This window comes from Notamacropus eugenii, chromosome 4 (assembly GCF_028372415.1).
Source record: "Notamacropus eugenii isolate mMacEug1 chromosome 4, mMacEug1.pri_v2, whole genome shotgun sequence".
Taxonomy (NCBI): domain Eukaryota; kingdom Metazoa; phylum Chordata; class Mammalia; order Diprotodontia; family Macropodidae; genus Notamacropus; species Notamacropus eugenii.
Window position 1 is genome coordinate 152,765,036 of NC_092875.1, and position 19,989 is coordinate 152,785,024.

The window sequence follows — 19,989 nt, forward strand, 5'->3', positions numbered from 1 at the left end:
TAGAGTAAAATTGCTCATTGTAATGTGGTTATACAATTGATAGGGAGGCATTTCCTTTGTACTACCACTGATAAATATATGTATTTAGAAAATGTTGGCACAAAACTTTTCTGGCTAATTTTGATATAATTTGTTATAGGCTTAAAAATATTTGAAAAACTATAAAGAACAGTTAATTCTCACCTAAATATTGTCCCTGAAGCACTGCCAAGGTGAAGTCATTCTTTGTTATCATGCACCTAAATGTTAGGCTGACTATGGAGAGAATATTCTTACTGTTCTGCATTCTCAAATCAGTAGAAATGGCATTTTGTACTGGTTTGTACTGATGTGATTTATTCTGTTTTTCTATGTGGAACTTGATATTTTGTCCTTGTTATTTATAAAATTATCTTGTAATAATATCTTATAAAATTAAGGTCACATTCTAAGATGGTTATAAGCTGAGGAATACCCAATGTTATAAATTAGGTAAACTATTTCATGCATTTTAAAGCAAGTTCTATGAGAACTCAGTTGCTTTTAGAATTAATTTTGTAGTTTGTAAAGAATTCAAAGTTTAGGGAATAAATAAGGATTTTTAAGTGGTTATACTGTGTCAGATACTACTACCTTCTAGGTATAAAGAGAAAGGCAAAAAAACACTTCCTCCCCACAAATAGTGAACATTCTAATGCAGAACACAAGTAACTAGGTACAAACTCGATATAAACAGAGTAGATAGAAAGTACTCTCAGAAGGTAGGACCTGGAAAGACCAGGAAAGATTTTTTACTAAAGTTATTTGAGATGAGTTTTGAAAGAGGCCAGAAATCAAGGGCTGCGAGTACTAGAAAGGGCATTTAAGGCATGGGGAATAGACAATGGAAAGACATACAGATGACAGAAGAATGATTAAATGAATAAACAAATGAAGCATTTCTTAAGGGTTTACTATGGGCAAAACACTGGGTAAAAATTAGGAGTATAATTAGAAAAGATCGGGAGAGTCATGTTCAAGGAAAAGAAAGTAAGCTAATGTATCAGGATCATAGAGTGTCTACTATGTGCAATTCACTCTACTAAGTGCTTTACAAATACCTATTTTGATCCTCATAACAACCCTGTGAAGTAGGTGCTAGTATTAGTCCCATTTTACAGTTGAAGAAACTGAGGTAGAAAAAGGCTAAATGATTTACCCAGAATCACAAATCTACTGTCTGTGACTCATTTTGAATTCAAGACTTCCTGACTCCAATCCCAGTGCTTTATCCACTGCTATCCATCCTGTTGCCTCCTTGGAAGGATCTAGATTATGAATTTTAAATGCCAAAAAGAAGATTGTATATTTTAACAAGGACGTAACAAGAAGGTACTGAGTAGAGGATGCAATAGACGTTTTTTAACGAGCATGGGTCTACTTATCTCATCCAAGGTGCAAGTTTATCTGCATAGACATAATAACTGAGACCATGGAAGCTGTGTGAGGGAGAGGAGACAATCAAGGGAGGAGATGCAAAAGTAGAAACCGAAAAAATTTTGGTAATGGATTGATTACCTGGAGTAAGTATAAGTGAGCAGATGAGGATCAAACCAAGGATGCAAGCTTGTGAGACTAGGAGGATATAGGATCCTCAATAGTTTCGTTGAAGTTGAAAAGAAGGGAGAGTTTGTAGGGGGAAAGATTTCTGTTTTGGACATGCTGAATGTGAGATCTACAAACATCCAATCTGAGATGTCCACAAGAAGTAGGTAACAAGTGACTGAAACTAGGGCTACATATACAGATCTGGGGATCACCTGCAAAAAGAAGATAACTAAACCCAAGTTGGTGAGATCACCCAGTAAGGAATGGCCTGAAGTTACTTAAATATCTTTCTGATAAACTCTCCTGTCCCTTGCTATTAATTTAACAGGATGGAGGTCTGGGCACATATATTTGATATAATTCTAAAGTATTTTCTAGAAACGACTCAAAGTATATCTTTCTTATCCTATACTCAGAAGAATCAAATACTTTTTCCCCAAAAGGCAAGAAGAGAAGTAGAAATTCCAGTGAGGTGGGAACAGCTTGGAGTATCGCAAAACCTCCAACAGGCCTGCTGGGGCAAGGGCACAGGGTCCTGACCAGCTTCTACTAAAAGCATCTCATCCCTTATCTCATCACCATGACTAAGAGCTCCCAGACCTTCTTCATCATGACACCTCTGTCCCTTATCTTTGCCTATCCCCCCAAAGTTTGTCTCCCCCTCTCTGCTCTCCTACTCCCACCAGTTCAGGCCACATGCTTTCTCTGATGGGTCAAGAGCTTTTGCTCATGACTGAAGCTCTCACCATCTTTGAAGGCAAAGATGAATGGCCCCTCTCAACTTTGGCTCTTGTGGTGTGTGATGAGGTTGGATACCTCTAAAACACAACCAGGGCATGCATAACGCTGCTCACCTGTATGAATGTGCCAGTGGGACACAAGGTTGAACTTCTGGCTAAAAGGCTTTGCCACAGTCAGGACAGGCATAAGGCCTCTCACCTGTGTGCATGTGGTGGTGGGTCGCCAGGAAGGGTTTGTGCCTAAAGGACTTGCCCACAATCAGGGTAAATGAAGGGGCTTGGTCACAACAATGGGCTGCCAGGTGACTTCCTTATGAGAAATGGTACCCACATTCCAGCCAGACAAAGGGTCATTCATTTTCAGGCTCTGAAAATTTAGTACAATAGGGTTGTGGGGGAATGGGCCACACCTAAACCTCAATGTCATCTTAACTTATCAAAGGAAAGAGGGATACACATACATATACACCACAGACACATACACACAGACACACACAGATACACACACACAGTTGGGTACAGAAATAAATCAAACCCAACAAGGAAACAGAAAGGTATGGAGTTAAAAAGAAAGGGGAAGGGGCTAGGGAAAGCACAGATTAAGGGAGCAATTAATAAGGAAAACAAATCCTGAAGAGGGGGCAGGAAACAAAGAAAAGTTAAAGTATAAAAGAAAAGGATTGGGGGCAGGGGAAGAATACATAATATGCAAACAAAACTAACCTATAAACCCAAAAGGATAGCAGAATGAATTAGAAATCAGCATCCAACAGTATGTGTTTTACAAGAAACGTACTTGAAATAGAAAGACATACACAGAGTTAAAATAAGAGGCTGGAGCAAAATATGTTATGCTTCAGCTGAAGTAAAAAAGGTAGGAACAGCAATTATAATCTATAAACAGGGAAATTACGTTTTGCTAAAAAGTGCCACAGACAAAACTAATATTGATACTAAACAAATATTCACCATATGTCATAACACCTAAACTCTTAAGGAACAGTTAAATGAGTTAAAACTATAACAGTAGAAAGAGTTCAATTTACTACTCTCAGACCTAGAAAAATCTAACCAAAAAAGTAAAAAAAGAAACAAAGGACCTGAAAAGATTTTAGAAAAGTTGGATATGATAGAGCTCCAGAGAATACTGAATGGGCAAAGAAAGGAGTGTACCTGCTTCTTAGCACTGCATGACATCTTCACAAAAACTGACCATATATTAGAACACAAAAAGTCACCAAAACAAAACAAAAAAAAATGCAAAAAAGCAGAAATATTAGGTGCATGCTGAACTGACAAAGAAATTAAAAATACGTTCAATAAACAAGCCTTAGAACAGAGATAAAAAATGAATTGGAAACAAAATAATTTCATTAAATGCAATGACAACATTGAGACAATACAGCAAAACTTGTGGGATTTGGTCAGAAAGCAGTAACTGAGGAAAAATTTATATCTCAACACTTTAATCAATAAAAGAGAGAGGAAATAAATGAACTGGGCATGTAACTTAAAAAAACTAGAAAACCAACAAGTTAAAAACTCCCAGTTAAACATCAATATAGAAATCCTGAAAATCAAAAAAGAAGTTAACAAAACTAAAAGGAAAAAAATTAAACTAGCTACTTTAAAAACAATTTTAATGCCATTACCTAGTTTGACTTTTAAAAAGAAAACCAAATTACTAGTATCAAAAAATGAAAAAGATGATTTCACAATCAAGGAAGAATGAAAACAATTATAATAGGAAGCCATTTCTTCCAACTATGTGCCAAAAAAACTGACAATCTAAAGTAAACAGATGAGCATTAATAAAAGTATTAATTGCTCAGATAAAAAGAACAGGAAACAAAGTTCTTAAATATCTCTATCTTGGAGAAACAAATTGAACAAAGGATAAATGAACTCTCTAAGGGAAAAACAAAAATACAGGACCAAATGGATTTACAACTGAATTTTACCAAACATTTTAAAACAAATTAATATCAATACAATATAAACTGTTTGAAAAAAAAAACAAACAAGTAATGAAAGAATGCAACTGAATTCTATCTATGAGTCAAATACAGTACTGATAACTAAATCAGGAAGAGTGAAAACAAGAGAAAGAAAATCACTGGCCAATTTCCCTCTTGAATACTGCTATAAAAATTTTAAGTAAGACATTAGCAAGGAGAATTCAGAAGTACACCAACAAAATGATGAGCAGGTTGGATTTATACCAGAAATGCAGGACTGGCTTAATATTAAAAAAATGATATACATAAATGACCATGTTAATAACAAAAGCTACAAAATCATAAGAGTATTTCAATAGATGAAGAAAAAGCTTTTAACAAAACATGACATCTATTCTTGTTAAAAAAAAAAAACAACAACACTAGGAAGCTTAGGGATAAACAAAGCTTTTATTAAAACAATAAGTAGTCTCTATCTGAAACCAAGAGGCAGAATTATCTGTAATGGGGATAAGCTTGACAAATTTCCAGTAAGATCAAGGGTAAAACAAGGATGTTCATTACTGCCATTATTATTCAATACAGTATAAGAAACACTAGCTATAGCAACAGAACAAGAAAAAGAAATATGTGTGGGAAAAGAGGAAGCAAAACTATCACGTTTTACAGATCATATGACAGTTTACTTAGAGAACTTAGTCAACTAAGAAAAGAATTGAAACAATTAACTTCAGCAAAGTTGCAGGATGTAAAACAAACCCACACAAATTATGAGCTTTTCTGTATATTACCAACAAAATCAAGCTGGAAGAAATATGAAGAGAAATTCCATTTAAAATACCTATGGATAGTAAAACATACTTGAGAGTTGACCTGCCAAGACACACACAGGAATTATATGAACACAATTACAAAATATTCTTTACACAAATAAAGACAGAGTGCCATCTTCTGGAGTCTAAATCCAACATTATCCACTATGCCACTTAGCTGCCTCAAATGTGAACTATCAATATATCAGCTCTGAAGAAGAATATTATTTTATAAAAGCCCGGATACTATTTAGACATTAAGAGTCCTCATTTCAGTGCTATGTCAGAAGTGCCTTTGATATATGATGCTCAGTAAAGGTTAAGTTGTCTCCAGTTGGCATCTCAGTATGATGTTGGAATAATGTCCATGTTGCTGCAGGGTGGTTAGGAATAGGTAAGAAGATATTTACTTATTTATTTATTTTTTTATTTATTTAACTTTTAACATTCATTTTCACAGAATTTTTGGGCTCCAAATTTTCTCCCCCCTTGTCCCCTCCCCCTACCCCAAAATTCTTTTCCTCCCTCCCTCCCCACCCCCTCCCTTTGGAAGGCAAGCAATTCAATATAGGCCAAATCTGTGTAGTTTTGCAAATGACTTCCATAATAGTCGTGTTGTATAAGACTAACTCTATTTCCCTCCATCCTATCCTGCCTCCAATTACTTCTATTCTCTCTTTTGATCCTGTCCCTCCCCGTGAGTGTCGACCTCAAATTGCACCCTCCTCCCCATGCCCCCCTTTCCATCGTCCCCCCCACCCTGTTTATCCCCTTATCCCCCACTTTCCTGTATTGTAAGATAGGTTTTCATACCAAAATGAGTGTGCATTTTATTCCTTCCTTTAGTGGAATGTGATGAGAGTAAACTTCATGTTTTTCTCTCACCTCCCCTCTTTATCCCTCCACTAATAAGTCTTTTGCTTGACTCTTTTTTGAGAGATAATTTGCCCCATTCCATTTCTCCCTTTCTCCTCCCAATCTATTTCTCTCTCACTGCTTGATTTCATTTTTTTAAGATATGATCCCATCCTCTTCAATTCACTCTGTGCACTCTGTCTCTATGTGTGTGTGCGTGTGCATGTGCACGTGTGTGTGTGTAATCCCACCAAGTACCCAGATACTGAATAGTTTCAAGAGTTACTAATATTGTCTTTCCATGTAGGAATGTAAACAGTTCAACTTTAGTAAAGTCCCTTATGACTTCTCTTTGCTATTTACTTTTTCATGCTTCTCTTCATTCTTGTGTTTGAAAGTCAAATTTTCTTTTCAGCTCTGGTATTTTCATCAAGAATGCTTGAAAGTCCTCGATTTCATTGAAAGACCAATTTTTCCCCTGAAGTATTATACTCAGTTTTGCTGGGTAGGTGATTCTTGGTTTTAGTCCTAGTTCCTTTGACTTCTGGAATATCATATTCCAAGCCCTTCGATCCCTTAATGTAGAAGCTGCTAGGTCTTGTGTTATCCTAATTGTATTTCCACAATACCTGAATTGTTTCTTTCTAGCTGCTTGCAATATTTTCTCCTTGACCTGGGAATTCTGGAATTTGGCCACAATGTTCCTAGGAGTTTCTCTTTTTGGATCTTTTTCAGGTGGTGATCAGTGGATTCTTTCAATATTTATTTTGCCCTCTGGTTCTAGAATATCAGGGCAGTTTTCCTTGATAATTTCACAAAAGATGATGTCTAGGCTCTTTTTTTGATCATGGCTTTCAGGTAGTCCCATAATATTTAAATTGTCTCTCCTGGATCTATTTTCCAGGTCAGTTGTTTTTCCAATGAGATATTTCACATTATCTTCCATTTTTTCATTCTTTTGCTTTTGTTTTGTGATTTCTTGGTTTCTCATAAAGTCATTAGCCTCTATCTGTTCCATTCTAATTTTGAAAGAACTATTTTCTTCAGTGAGCTTTTGAATCTCCTTTTCCATTTGGCTAATTCTGCTTTTGAAAGCATTCTTCTCCTCCTTGTCTTCTTGAACCTCCTTTGCCAATTGAGTTAGCCTATTTTTCAGGGTGTTATTTTCTTCAGCATTTTTTTTGGGTCTCCTTTAGCAGGGTGCTGATCTGCTGTTCATACTTAGCTTGCAAGTCTTTTATTGCTCTTCCCAGTTTTTCCTCCACCTCTCTAACATAATTTTCAAAATTTTCTGAGCTCTTTTTGACCTTTTCCCAGGTCTGATCCCATTGAGTGGGCTGGAATACAGAAGTCCTGACTTCCGTGTCTTTCCCTGATGGTGAGCACCGCTCTTCCTCATCAGAAAGGAGGGGAGGAGAAACCTGCTCACCAAGAAAGTAACCCTCTATAGTCTTGGTTTTTTTCCCTTTTCTGGGCATTTTCCCAGCCAGTGACTTGACCTCTGAATATTCTCCTCATACCCACCTCGCCTCAGGATCCTCCCAGCCAGCACTTGGGGTCTGAGACTCAAATGCTGCTTCCCAGCCTCAGGGCTTTGGGCGGGGGCAGGGCTGCTATTCAGTGTGAGATCAAGTTCAGCTGCCCGGGTTGGGGCAGGGCCGCCTCTTGGGCTCAGTTCCCTCAGGGGGTTTATGCAGAGACCTTCAACAATGGATCTGGGCTCCTGCCTGCTTGGGGAGCCCTGGTCTGCTCCCACCTCCGCTGGTGCCTCCCGAGGGGGCCTGAGTCATGGGGGCTCCCCACTCCCCTCTCGACCCGCCGAAGAGACCCTCTCACCGACCCTTGTCACCTGTGGGTGGAGGGACCCACGCGGCTGCTGGAGATTCTGTCCCTGAAGCCTGCTCAGATCTGCTCCCCGCTCGGATCTGCTCCTCTCGGCACCAGGCGGCCGCGGCAAGGCTGTGCTCAGCTCCCAGTCTGCGGCACAAAGAACCTTTTGCGAGAGGTTTTCAGGCTCTCTTGAACAGAAATCTTGTCCGCTCTGCTGTTCTGTGGCTTCTCCTGCTCTCGAATTTATTGGCAGCTCTTTTCTACAGATATTTCATGGGCTGTGGGTTCGGAGCTAGTGTATTTGTGTGTTTCTACTCCGCCATCTTGGCTCCACCCCCGTAAGAAGATATTTAGATGCCTCTATATCTAGAATGCGTGCGCGTGTGCAGACACACACGCACACACACACACAAGATTTCATTTGCCTCACTGGCAACATTTTAAGGACACTTAAAATAATTAGATTAGGAACCTCTATTAATGGACAAGGTTAGCCCCCCTTTGTAGACACTACTACTCTTTTATTATTATTATTATTACCAGGACTTTAGCAAACAATTACTATTTAACAACGTAAATGTCAGTTATATATGCCAATTTATTATGCATGTTTTGAATTTAAAGCTAAAACTAAGCAAAAAGTGAGAAAAACATCAAGACCAAGGTCAGAATCACATTCTCCTTCCCTAGACTTTGTTACAAAATATTATATAACTCCTACCACAACTAATGCCTCATATTGTGAAGTAGACTGAAATCAGAAACCAGTATGAATTTAGTGAAGTGTTTGATGCATCCAAAGTTTCATTTGGCTTCTGTTTCACCAGTATTGCATAGTTAAATATAACAAGCTCTAAAATAGCACAATTTTTCTCATCTTCAGTTCCTAGGTAATAGTAGTTTTTCATTTTCAGAAAATCAGACACCAATATTCATGTGGGAGAAATATAAATTAAGCATAATTAAGAAACTATATTTAAAGCTTTAACCTATTTGGATAAGTGGACATAGATAATCTAAGAGCATACTTCATGTGATAGTTCTGAAACGTCTAGAAGGGAGTACTATTTATTTCATGGTAGAGAGAAGAATAAGACATCAAGACTAGAGAGTTATGTTATGCTATTCAGGAAACAAGTTGCATTGAATAGAGCTCTGTGCCTGGAGTCCAGAAATTAAGTGTGACTGAGGCAACACCCAACTTCCATTTGTCTTAGTTTCCTCAACTTTAATAGCAAACACCTCCCAGAATTGTTATGTAGATCAAATGAGGTAATATTTGAAATATAAATGTTAGCTATCATCATTATTACTTTCTAGAGAAAAAATGCAATACCAAACACTGAGCAACAATAAAGATGCATAACTACAAAAATCATCCCTTTCAATTCTACACTGTTTTCTGCACATCAGAGAGATAAACAAAAAGTTGTGTATTTGAAGCTTGAAACTGCTCGGGTCTTCCACCAGTGTACAAGAATTTAACTTACCAAGCAAACCTGTACTTTGGTCAGCAGGCTGAAAATTTCCTATTTCTGTCAAAAACAACACCATTTTTTAAGTCTCCCAAGTTCATTACCTTGGTGTTAGCCTTGTCCCCTCATTCTTGCTTAATACACATATTTCGCTATTTCTACCTCCACAACATCTCTTAGATCTGACCTCCTCTCTCAATGTACAGAGCCACCAACCTAGTTCAGGCCTCCATCACCTATCCCATGGACTACTGTAATGGCCTTCTAATTGGTCTCTCTCTATTTATTCCCTCCCCACTCCAATCAATCCTCCACAAAGACACCAAAGTGATTTTTCTTAAACACATATCTGAGCATGTCAGATATGGATTTAATAAACTCTAATTGCTCCCTATTGCCTCTAGGATCAAATAAAATCTCCTGTTTGTTTTTTAAGTCTCTCACAAAACAGCCCCAGTCAACCTTTTCAGTCTCATTATACAATACTCTCCTTCTTGCACTCTACAGTCTAATCAAACTGATTGCCTTCTTGCTGTTCCACACAACAAGGTACTTGATCTTCCACCTTTGTGCCTTTTTATTGGCCTTATTCCAAAAAAGGAATGTACTCCCTCCTCACACTCACTTTACAGAATACTTCATTTCTTTTAAGAAGTAGCACCAACTTCTGTATGATGAATCCCTCAAACAGCTAGCATTTGCCTTCATTATCTACCTTATAAAAGGAGTGCCAAAAGTCTTAGTGCAGTTTTAAACTTTCATACTCCAATGACTTACTCTAGGCATTTAGTCATAGCTACTAAAGCTTAAAGCTGCATTAAGATTTTTGGAACATCTGTTTAAATTCTATACTTATTTCATCTTATTCTACATATATTTACTCTAGATATACTTATGCATATATACAATTTCTCCCAACAGAATGTAAATACTTTGAGAGCAAGAACTGTTTCAGTCAGTTGGTCAATAAGCATTTATTAAGTGCCTCCTATGTGACAGGCACTTTATGTATTGTAATCCCCAGCACCTAGGACAGCATCAGGTATTTAATAGGTGCTTAATAAATGCTGACTAACTGAACAGTTAGGAAGTACATGAAGAACAGCCAAAGGAAGCTGAACTACACATTTGTCAGTCACAAATGAGGCATACACTAGACCAAGGGAATCACAAGTAGAGAGGAGTATGAGTTTATTTTGCAGACAGAAATAGAAATAAACAACCCTGAAAATGGCCATGCAAAGCATTTTATATGTAACAGTTTAAGAGCTAAAGAAAAGCAAATATTTAATAACTATCCTGATTTGGAACATCCTTTTCCTAGTTACAAATCAGTAAAATAATTTTTTATCATCTAAAAGGATAATTTCTACCTATAAATAAGAGGCAAATACCAGAATTCCATCAAAGTTAAAACTGTAAGTTCTATTTGTATAGCCACATTTGTAAAATAAAAATCCTATACATAAACAAACTCCAGTAGCTACCTATTGCCTCCAAGATTAAATATAAAATGCTGTATTTGGCTCACTCTTTTATACCTTACTTCTCTCCACATACTCTGCAGTACAATGACACTGGCCTCCTTCCTGGTCTTGGAACATAACATCACATCTTGACTACAAGCATTTTCACTGAATGTGTTCCCATGCCTGGAACGCTCTCCCTTCTCATCTTCCTCTCCTTGCTTTCCGGGCTTCCTTTGAACCTCAGCTCAAGTCTCACTTTTTGCAAGAAGTCTTTCCCAGTACTTCTTCATCTTAGCGCTTTCCTCCTGAGATTATCTCAAATTAAACCTGTATACATCTTGTTTGCACATAGTGGTTTATGGACTGTTTTTTGCCTTTCTTTATATCCCCAAAACTTAGTACAGTGCCGAGAACACAGAAAGCATTTAACAAATGCTTGTTATTGACTTGAAAATATTTCTGCTCAAGAGTGTTTTCTGAAATACTGAAAAACTATAAAAACAGAAGATTCTTAGCAAATCACATGAAAATACAGTGTTCTTTAGAAAGTTATCTTGGTTCGGCAAGATTATAGCTCTGCAAAAGGTGCAGTATATACTGTTTGCAACCTCAGCTGATGGCAGGAAAAGATTGTCCAGACTAGATATGGATAGATATAGACATACTGACATATCAATATATAAATCACCCTTGAGGCAGATACTTCCTACTTCTAAACAGAGATTATTTTCTACTCCCAAAAAATGCCTGAGGACACAAGGACAACATGTTTAATAACTTGAAAAGCCTAAAAATACAGGACTTCTGGTCACCATATGCTACATCAAAGTGTAGACTATCAAAATCTAAATTATTACCAGTTTACTACTTTCTAACTGAAATACAGAAATCTTCCAACTATGTTGTCTTATCTTCTTTAAAATGCACATTTTGATCACAAATAATATTCAATTTTTATTAATACTAAAGCAATTTGCAAAGAAAAATCTATAATATTATGAATGATCAACCAATGAAAATCCTTCCCATTTAAATATCACAGAATAAGAAAAATTAGCTTTAATTATGTTTTCGTAAATTTCCCATTGGTGAAAGAAACTTGAAAAAAATATGAATTGTCTCATCTTTACTTCTTCTGTATAATGATTAAACTTACCTGGAATGCTTCCTAATAGATCTTTAGTATGACAACTGAGATCCTCTGTTTCTCCATCTTTAAAACTTCCAATTTCTCCATAGTAAAGAGCAACACCTAGTTGCATTATACGAATAAACATTGGGAGTTGTTGATCTGTGATGGAAAGCTTCAAACTCTCAACTAGGGTATGAATCTGAGGAAAAAGAACAAGAAAATAATGGAAAACATGTTGAAAGGGAATGCTTTTTAACGGAAAATATGCATAAATTTCATTTCATACTCTTGAATTACCAAAAAAGAAAAAATATTTGCATAGACATTTGCCTTAATCTCACTGAAATCAAACTAAAGTAATTCTTTTTTTTTTCCTTGGGAGCAATGAGTTTTAGATGTAAAACTATGTGCATGCAAATGAAAACTTAAGAAATTACATATATCCTGTAACCAAAATACTTGATCTACTGTTATAAGTAATTATATCAATATTCAGCAATAAATAGAAACATTCCTTGTAAAATATGGGGCAGAGAATGTCTCATGATGTCATCTTAGCAAAATTTTTATGTGACTGCCACTGATAGTTTTGTTCCATAAAGAATATGTACATATCCTAAAGGCATATGTAAGCAAAGAAAATAATTTTAAAAAGCAGCTGTGGAAATACTGAATAATAAAATACTTTAGTCTCAAAAATGGAAAACCAAATGAAGTACACCTTTCAGAATGTTTTCAGAAGTAAATTGATAGTTTTAAATATCGCCTAAACATTATTATTTGATATCAATCAATGACAGAACAGAAATAAGATGAATTGCCAACACGAGGGATAGAAAGTTGCCAAAAAATAAATTCTTAAGGAAAAAGGAACATCAATGGAAATGAAACTAGCTAAACTGTAAAGCTTAAAAAATAAAAAAAAGGTTTTTTTTTCCCCTACTAACTGCTGAAATATCTATAAAACATGGGAAAGAGAGAATAATGGAGACTGTATTTTACGACAAAAATCATAAAATTTGAAAATGAATAAATGAGGAAGCAAACAACTTCAAAAGGGAAGAGAATTAAATATTGTGAACTTCAACTTCTTGTAAACGTTTAAAAATCCTGTGATAGTTTGCCATGCTCCTAAATTCCTTCAAGTTGGAGATGCCTCTGCTAATACATTTCTGACTGAGACTTAAATCATTCAGTCTCTACCTTATTCCCACATCTGAACTACCCAGAAAATATTCCAGTCTCAATTTACTGAGAAGTCTTCTGGACATTTGAACAGCATTTCTTTATTTGACCTTCCACTGTACCTAAAATCCTCTCCCTTTCCCTTCTCTTAGGCAAATAAGGGAGGTCTACAAGTACAAAAAATGTTATGTGAAACAAGAACTAGATATAATTTGACTCAAGGGAAGAGCCAGAAAAGATGATTAGAAGTTACAGAGACAAATATGTTCTATATAAGGAAAATTTTCCTAACAAGTGAACTTATTTCAAAGTAGAATTGATTTGAGTTATACAATCCCTGGTGGTCATCCAGCTAGGGACTGAAAAACTCTTGTTGGGTATAACAACAACAACACTCCTTGCTCCCTATGGCCACTTCCAGATTCTACCCCATCCTCCTTCACTCAGTAATCTCTCTTCCTTTGAGGTTCATGATATTCATATCTACCACCCAATCAAAATCCGGGGAGCTATTGTCTACAGAACCCTAGGTCACTCTCCTTTCTCAATGAGTTCCATACCTGGCTAACAATTTTTCTTTCAATTCCAATTTCTACCCTCATACAAAGGAATTACAACATACCTACTGACTCTTTCAAATATTCTAAGCATTCAATTCTTCAACCACCTCACTTCCAAGGACCCGTTACTTAACCCCATCTCAACCACAAGGATGGTCATACCTTTGATCTTGCTATCACCCACAAATGTACCACTTCTATGTTCCTTTAAAAAACCCTACTACTCATCTATTCTATAAACTCCAATCCCTTGACACCCCTCAATTTCTCCTGAGCCATCTGTCCTACACAAGCCACTCCGTCTGTGTTCTTCTCTCTATCTTGGTGAACCAGTTCAACTCTACATTATCCTCTTCTCCTGAGTCCATGCCCTCAGATATTGCCAGCTGTACCCTTCCACCCCTCAGGCTTACATCACTCTCACCATCCACTGCCACTTTTGTTCTTACACACATGCTGTTGAATGAAGGTGAGGAAAATCTCACAACCATTCTGAGTCCACAATAAATTTATGTTATACAAACTCAACTGAGCCCTGTCTGCTGCTAGGCAATTCCAGTACACCTCCCCTACCAACTCACTATCCCACTCTCCACAGCAACTTTTCCAAACCTTTTGATTCCTCCTCAAAACCCCCATGGGTCCTCCTCATCCCACTATTATACTCTTAGCTGAAAACCTTGCCTCATATTTTACAGAAAAAAGTACAGCCATTTGCAATGAGCTCCCTCTTTTCCCTTTCTCATCTCCTATCACTCAGATGAATTCTTTTACTATCTCTTCCTTCACCTGTTTCACATGGAGAGATAACCTTACTCCTTACCAAGGCTAACTCTTCTACCTGCTTAATCCCATTCCATCCTATCTCTTCCAACAGATTGCCTTCTTCTGCCATTCCCTGTCTATCACTTATTTTCAATCTCTCCCTGTCTACTGGCTTATTCCCTATTGCTTAGAAACATTCCCACATCTCCCCCATCCTCAAAAACCTTCACTTGATCATTCCATTCTGCTATCTTCCTATATCTTTTCTGCTCCTTCTAGCTAAACTCCTTGAAAAGGTCATCTATAATAGGTGCTTCCACTTTCTCTCCTCACAGTATCTTCTTACAATCCAGCTTGAGATCTTATCATTCCACTGAAACTGCTCTTTCCAAAGTTACTAATGATCTCTTAGTTGCCAAATCCTCTGGCCTTTTCTCAATCCTCATGCTCCTTGCCCTCTCTGTAGCCTTTGACTCTACTGATCTCTCTTTCTCCAGGATACTCTCTTCTCTAGGTTTTCATGGCACTCCTCCCTCCTGGATCTCCTCCTATGTCATCTCTCCTGTCTCCTCTGATGTATCTGCCTCCAGATCATACCTTCTAATTCTTACCATTTTTATAGTGTGCTTATTATACAATATTTTGCATTATAGTAATCCAGTCCTACCAAAAGGCAAACTCCATGAGGGGAGGCATTATACCTTATCTAAACTTTATACCTCTCACAGCACAAGCCTGTACACATGGAAGGCACTTAATAAACAAATATCCAGACTCTTTGGGGAACAAGAGATGGCAGCAGCAATGAGCCACATTCTACTTTCAATAAGCATTTTCTTCCAATTTCAAAGATGTAGATACAAAATGTCTGTGTGCTAAAAAGGAACTGACTATTGCAAACAGAGCTAAAACAAACCTATCAATTTCAAAAATGACAAGTCAAAAGATATAAATTACAACAAATTTTATAAACAGTTTCAAAGTCAAAAACATTTCAAAAGAGCACAATGTGAAAAAAAGAAACACTGGCCATACAGTAAGTTTTTTAAACTAAGCCTACACACAACAAACCCCATCAACAGAATTCAATGAATGGGGGGGAATCTAGCAACATATATTACTGAAGACAAGGAGAAAAGGACAAATGATGTAAGATTCGGATTTGGATTCAGAGAAGCCGGGTTCACATCCTACCTCAGATACTTATCTATCTGCGTGACTTTGAATTTACTAAACCCCATGGTCTTAGTTTTTTCTTCTTCTGTAAAGTTAAGCTCAAAATGCAATCTCTGTAATTCTTTGCAACTCTAAATCTATCATTCTATGATCCCCAAACTACTGAAAGCAATTTTCCAACTTTCACATCTTTAATATTCTTCAATCAATAATTAGGCTACTATCTCAAATTGGTGCTACAAAATATGAAAAGCAATTCATGCCACTTTTTAAAAAAGGGCTTTGAAACAGAAACTCCTCAGATGTCATTAGAAAAACCTACACAAATTTCTTATCTGGTAAATATTACCCTGGACCACTGAAATTTTGGAGTGAAAGAAGAATCACTCAAAAAGCCTATGTTAAAACATATTGTATCACCAATCCAAGAGAAACTTAACCATTATCTCCATTTTAAATGGTTGCATGACTATTCAAATTTATGTATTTTTATGGATGTAGGCCAAGTCAAACTAACCAAAATAACTATGCTTTTCAACAGAAATCAAATGTAGAAGGGGTACCATTGAAATGAATTTCTTAAAAACTAGAATGGAAAAAAATATATGGTTATAAGTTAAAAATGTAAGAAAGCCAGATAAAGACATGCAACTTTTGACTACTTAAGTAAAAACAAACAAACAAACCACTATTTGTGGCACTTACTTTAATGACAGATGGCATCTTGGAATTGAGGTTATCATAAGTAAAATGAAGTCGAGTTCTGAAGGAACATTTGTACAGCAAAGGATCCTGGTAAAACTCAATTTTACCACTAGCATTCCTCTTATCAAGACAAACTGTGCAGTCAGAAAAATTTATAACTTTCCGCAATACAAGGTCAGTTGCTAAAAAAAAAAAAAAAAAAAAAGGTAAACATTTTTAAGTTAAGGTTAAATTACAGAATAAAGCATCTTTAGAAGGGAAAATGGTAACTTTGATGAGTAATTCAAAATCACAAACTAAAGACAGAAATATGGAGAATATCTCACCTCTAGGTTGCTCTCACTAGTTTTATTTCAGTAGCTAGAGTGTCCTAGTCCATTCAGTCAAGGTACAATCTTACCATAACCATATTAAAGAACTCAGGACATTTTCTAACATTTCAAATTACAAAAAGGATTTAAGTTAGTTATGAAACCAAGGAGTTTCACATATGTACAGGATCAAGCCTGTTATATATTCTACATCTCATTCACCCGATATACACAAGAAGAGAGAAAAAATATGGATAATATTGCAGATTTACAAATTTTGTAAATGTACTCAAAGATAGGAAATATATAATAAAAGAACTAGAAGTAGAAGAGATCTTGATTTTCCTGTGTTTTCTCCTCTTCATTGAAAATCACTACTTTTCAATGTCCAAATAACAAATAACCAGTAAGAGTTCAAATTTTTTCCCAAAAAAATTAATGAAAACTATAACAAAAGTTTTATCCCTGGGAGCCAAGATGGCAGAGCAGAAAGACAAACCTGTAGAAGCTCCCCCACACAGCCCATAAAATACCTGTAAAAAATGACTAAACAAATTCTAGAGCAGCAGAAACAACAAAACAACAGAGTGAAAGAGATTTCCAGCCCAAGACAACCTGGAAGGCTGACAGGAAAAGTCTACCGCACGGGGTACAGAGCAGAGCCCAGCACGGGCCATGGCAGTGTGGCAGGGACAGGACCTGGAAGAGGCTTTAGGGTGCCACTGGAAGCAGCAGTTTCCATACTGCTCAACCCACAAATGCCAAAGACAGTTTCGAAGGTCAGTGAGAAAGTTCCTTCATCCAGGAGAAAGGAACGCAGTATGGACAGTCAGCAGCAGCCACTGTAGCAGCAGCATCCATTTTTGGAACCCTCCCCCTAAAACTCCTGGGGGAATTGAGGAGCTGATCTGAATCTCAGACCGAAGCACAGCCCTGGGGTGAAGAGGGGCTCTGGCATTGGTGGAGCTGGAGAATGCTGTGGAGTGGGAATTCTACTCTAAGATTTTGAGCAGAAAAGTTTTTGGTTGCTCCCAGAACAGTGCACAGGCCAGGAAAGGAGTAAACTCCTCTCCCTTGATTGTGCCACTTTGGAGGAACTGAGAACTTACAGGTCCCCAGAGTATACCTCCTCTTGACAAAGGACTCAAAAGTCAAGTAACTGGTGGGAAAAATGCCCAAAAAAAGGAAAAAAATAAGACTATAGAAGGTTACTTTCTTGGTGAACAGGTATTTTCTTCCATCCTTTCAGATGAGGAAGAACAATGCATATTGTCAGAGGAAGTCAAGGCTTCTGCATCCAAAACCTCCAAAATACATATGCAATGGTCTCAGGCTCAAGTGGAAGAGCTCAAAAAGGATTTTGAAAATCAAGTAAGAGAGGTGAAGGAAAAATGGGGAAGAGAAATGAGAGTGATGCAAGAAAATCATGAAAAGTGAGTCAACAGCTTGCTAAAGGAGACCCCAAAAAATGCTGAAGAAAATAACACTTCTAAAAATAGGCTAACTCAACTGGAAAAAGGGGTCCAAAAAGCCAATGAGGAGAAGAATGATTTAAAAAGCAGAATTACCCAAATGGAAAAGGAGGTCCAAAAGCTCACTGAAGAAAATAGTTCTTTAAAAATTAGAATGGAGCAGATGGAAGCTAATGACTTTATGTGAAACCAAGAAATTACAAAACAAAACTAAAAGAATGAAAAAATGGAAGATAATGTGAAATATCTCATTGGAAAAACAACTGACCTGGAAAATAGATCCAGGAGAGACAATTTAAAAATTATGGGACTACCTGAAAGCCATGATCAAAAAAAGAGCCTAGACATTATTATCTTTCATGAAATTGTCAAGGAAAACTGCACTAATATTCTAGAACTAGAGGGCAAAATATTGAAAGAATCCACTGATCACCTCCTAAAAGAGATCCCAAAAGAAAAACTCCTAGGAATATTGTAGTCAAATTTCAGAGTTCGCAGGTCAAGGACAAAATACTGCAAGCACCTAGAAAGAAACAATTCAAGTATTGTGGAAATACAATCAGGATAACACAAGATCTAGCAGCTTCTACATTAAGGGATTGAAGGGCGTGGAATAGGATATTCCAGAAGTCAAAGGAACTAGGATTAAAACCAAGTATCATCTATCCAGCAAAACTGAGTATAAAACTTCAGGGGAAAAAAATGGTCATTCAATGAAATAAAGGACTTTCAAGCTTTCTTGAAAGAACTGAACAGAAAATTTGACTTTCAAACACAAGAATCAAGAGAAGTATGAAAAGGTAAACAGGAAAGAAAAATCATAAGGGACTTCCTAAAGCTGAACTGTTTACATTCCCACATGGAAAGATAATATTTGTAACTCTTGAGACTTTTCTCAGTATTTGGGTAGTTGGAGGGATCACACACACACACACACACACACACACACACACACACACACAGAAAAACAAGGTGAGTTGAATAAGAAGGGATGATACCTAAAAAAATAAAATTAAGGGGAGAGAGAGGAATATATTGGGAGGAGAAAGGAAGCAGGTGAATGAGGCAAATTATCTAATAAAAGAGGTAAGAAAAAGCTTTTTTAATGGAGGAGAAAAGGGAGGAGGTGAGAGGGAAAAAGTAAATCTTATTTTCATCACATTTGACTTAAGGAGGGAATAACATGCTAACTCAATTTGGTACAAAAATCTATCTTACACTACAGGAAAGTAGGGGAGAAGGGGATAAGTGGGGTGGAGGGATGATAGAAGGGAGGGCAAATGAGAGGAGGGAGTAATTACAAGTAAATACTTCTGGGGAGGGACAAAGGTCAAAAGAGAGAATAGAATAAATGGGGGGCAGGACAGAATGGAGGGAAATATAGTCTTACACAACATGACTATTATGGAAGTCTTTTGCAAAACTACACATATATAGCCTATATTGAATTGCTTGCCTTCTCAGTGGGGATGCATAGGGAGAGAAGAAGGGAGAGAAGTTGGAACTCAAAGTTTTAGGAAGAATGTTGAGAACTGTTTTTGCATACAACTGGGAAATAACTAATACAAGTAATGGAGTATATAAATCTTCTTGCCCTACAAGAAAAGAGAGAAGATGGGGATAAGAGAAGAGAGGGTGTGATAGAAGAGGGGGCATACTGAGGGAAGGTGTAATCAGAATGCAAGGTGTTATGGGGTGGGGGAAGGGGAGAGATGGGGAGAAAATGTGGAACTCAAAATTCTGTGGAAATGAATGTTGAAAAGTAAAAATAAACAAACATTAAAAAAAAAACTTCCACAGTATTTTAAAAAAATAGCTTTATCCCTAAACCTTTCTTGTGTGGAGTGGAATTCTTGTAGTCTTTCCTCTAGAATTTGATGGTATAGTCTGTATTTTTAAGTCCTTTTTAAACAACAACAATAATAACAGATAGTTACATAGCACTTTGAAATTTGCAAAGCATCTTACACACATCATC

General features: G+C 36.9%; 1 protein-coding gene across 23 annotated transcripts in view; it reads right to left on the bottom strand.

The window, feature by feature from the left end:
* VPS13B (vacuolar protein sorting 13 homolog B) overlaps positions 1-19,989 on the bottom strand; it is a 1,048,068-nt gene that overhangs the window by 942,384 nt on the left and 85,695 nt on the right. For all 23 annotated transcript variants that reach the window (XR_011966588.1, XR_011966589.1, XR_011966590.1 and 20 more), the window contains 2 exons: positions 16,229-16,410; positions 11,862-12,036 (listed from right to left, as the gene is read on the bottom strand). Coding sequence is in view for 19 of the 23 variants with exons in the window: in XM_072606881.1 (XP_072462982.1) it covers positions 11,862-12,036; positions 16,229-16,410 (357 nt within the window). In the remaining 4 variants the exon portion in view is untranslated. The remainder of the gene's footprint in view (positions 1-11,861; positions 12,037-16,228; positions 16,411-19,989) is intronic.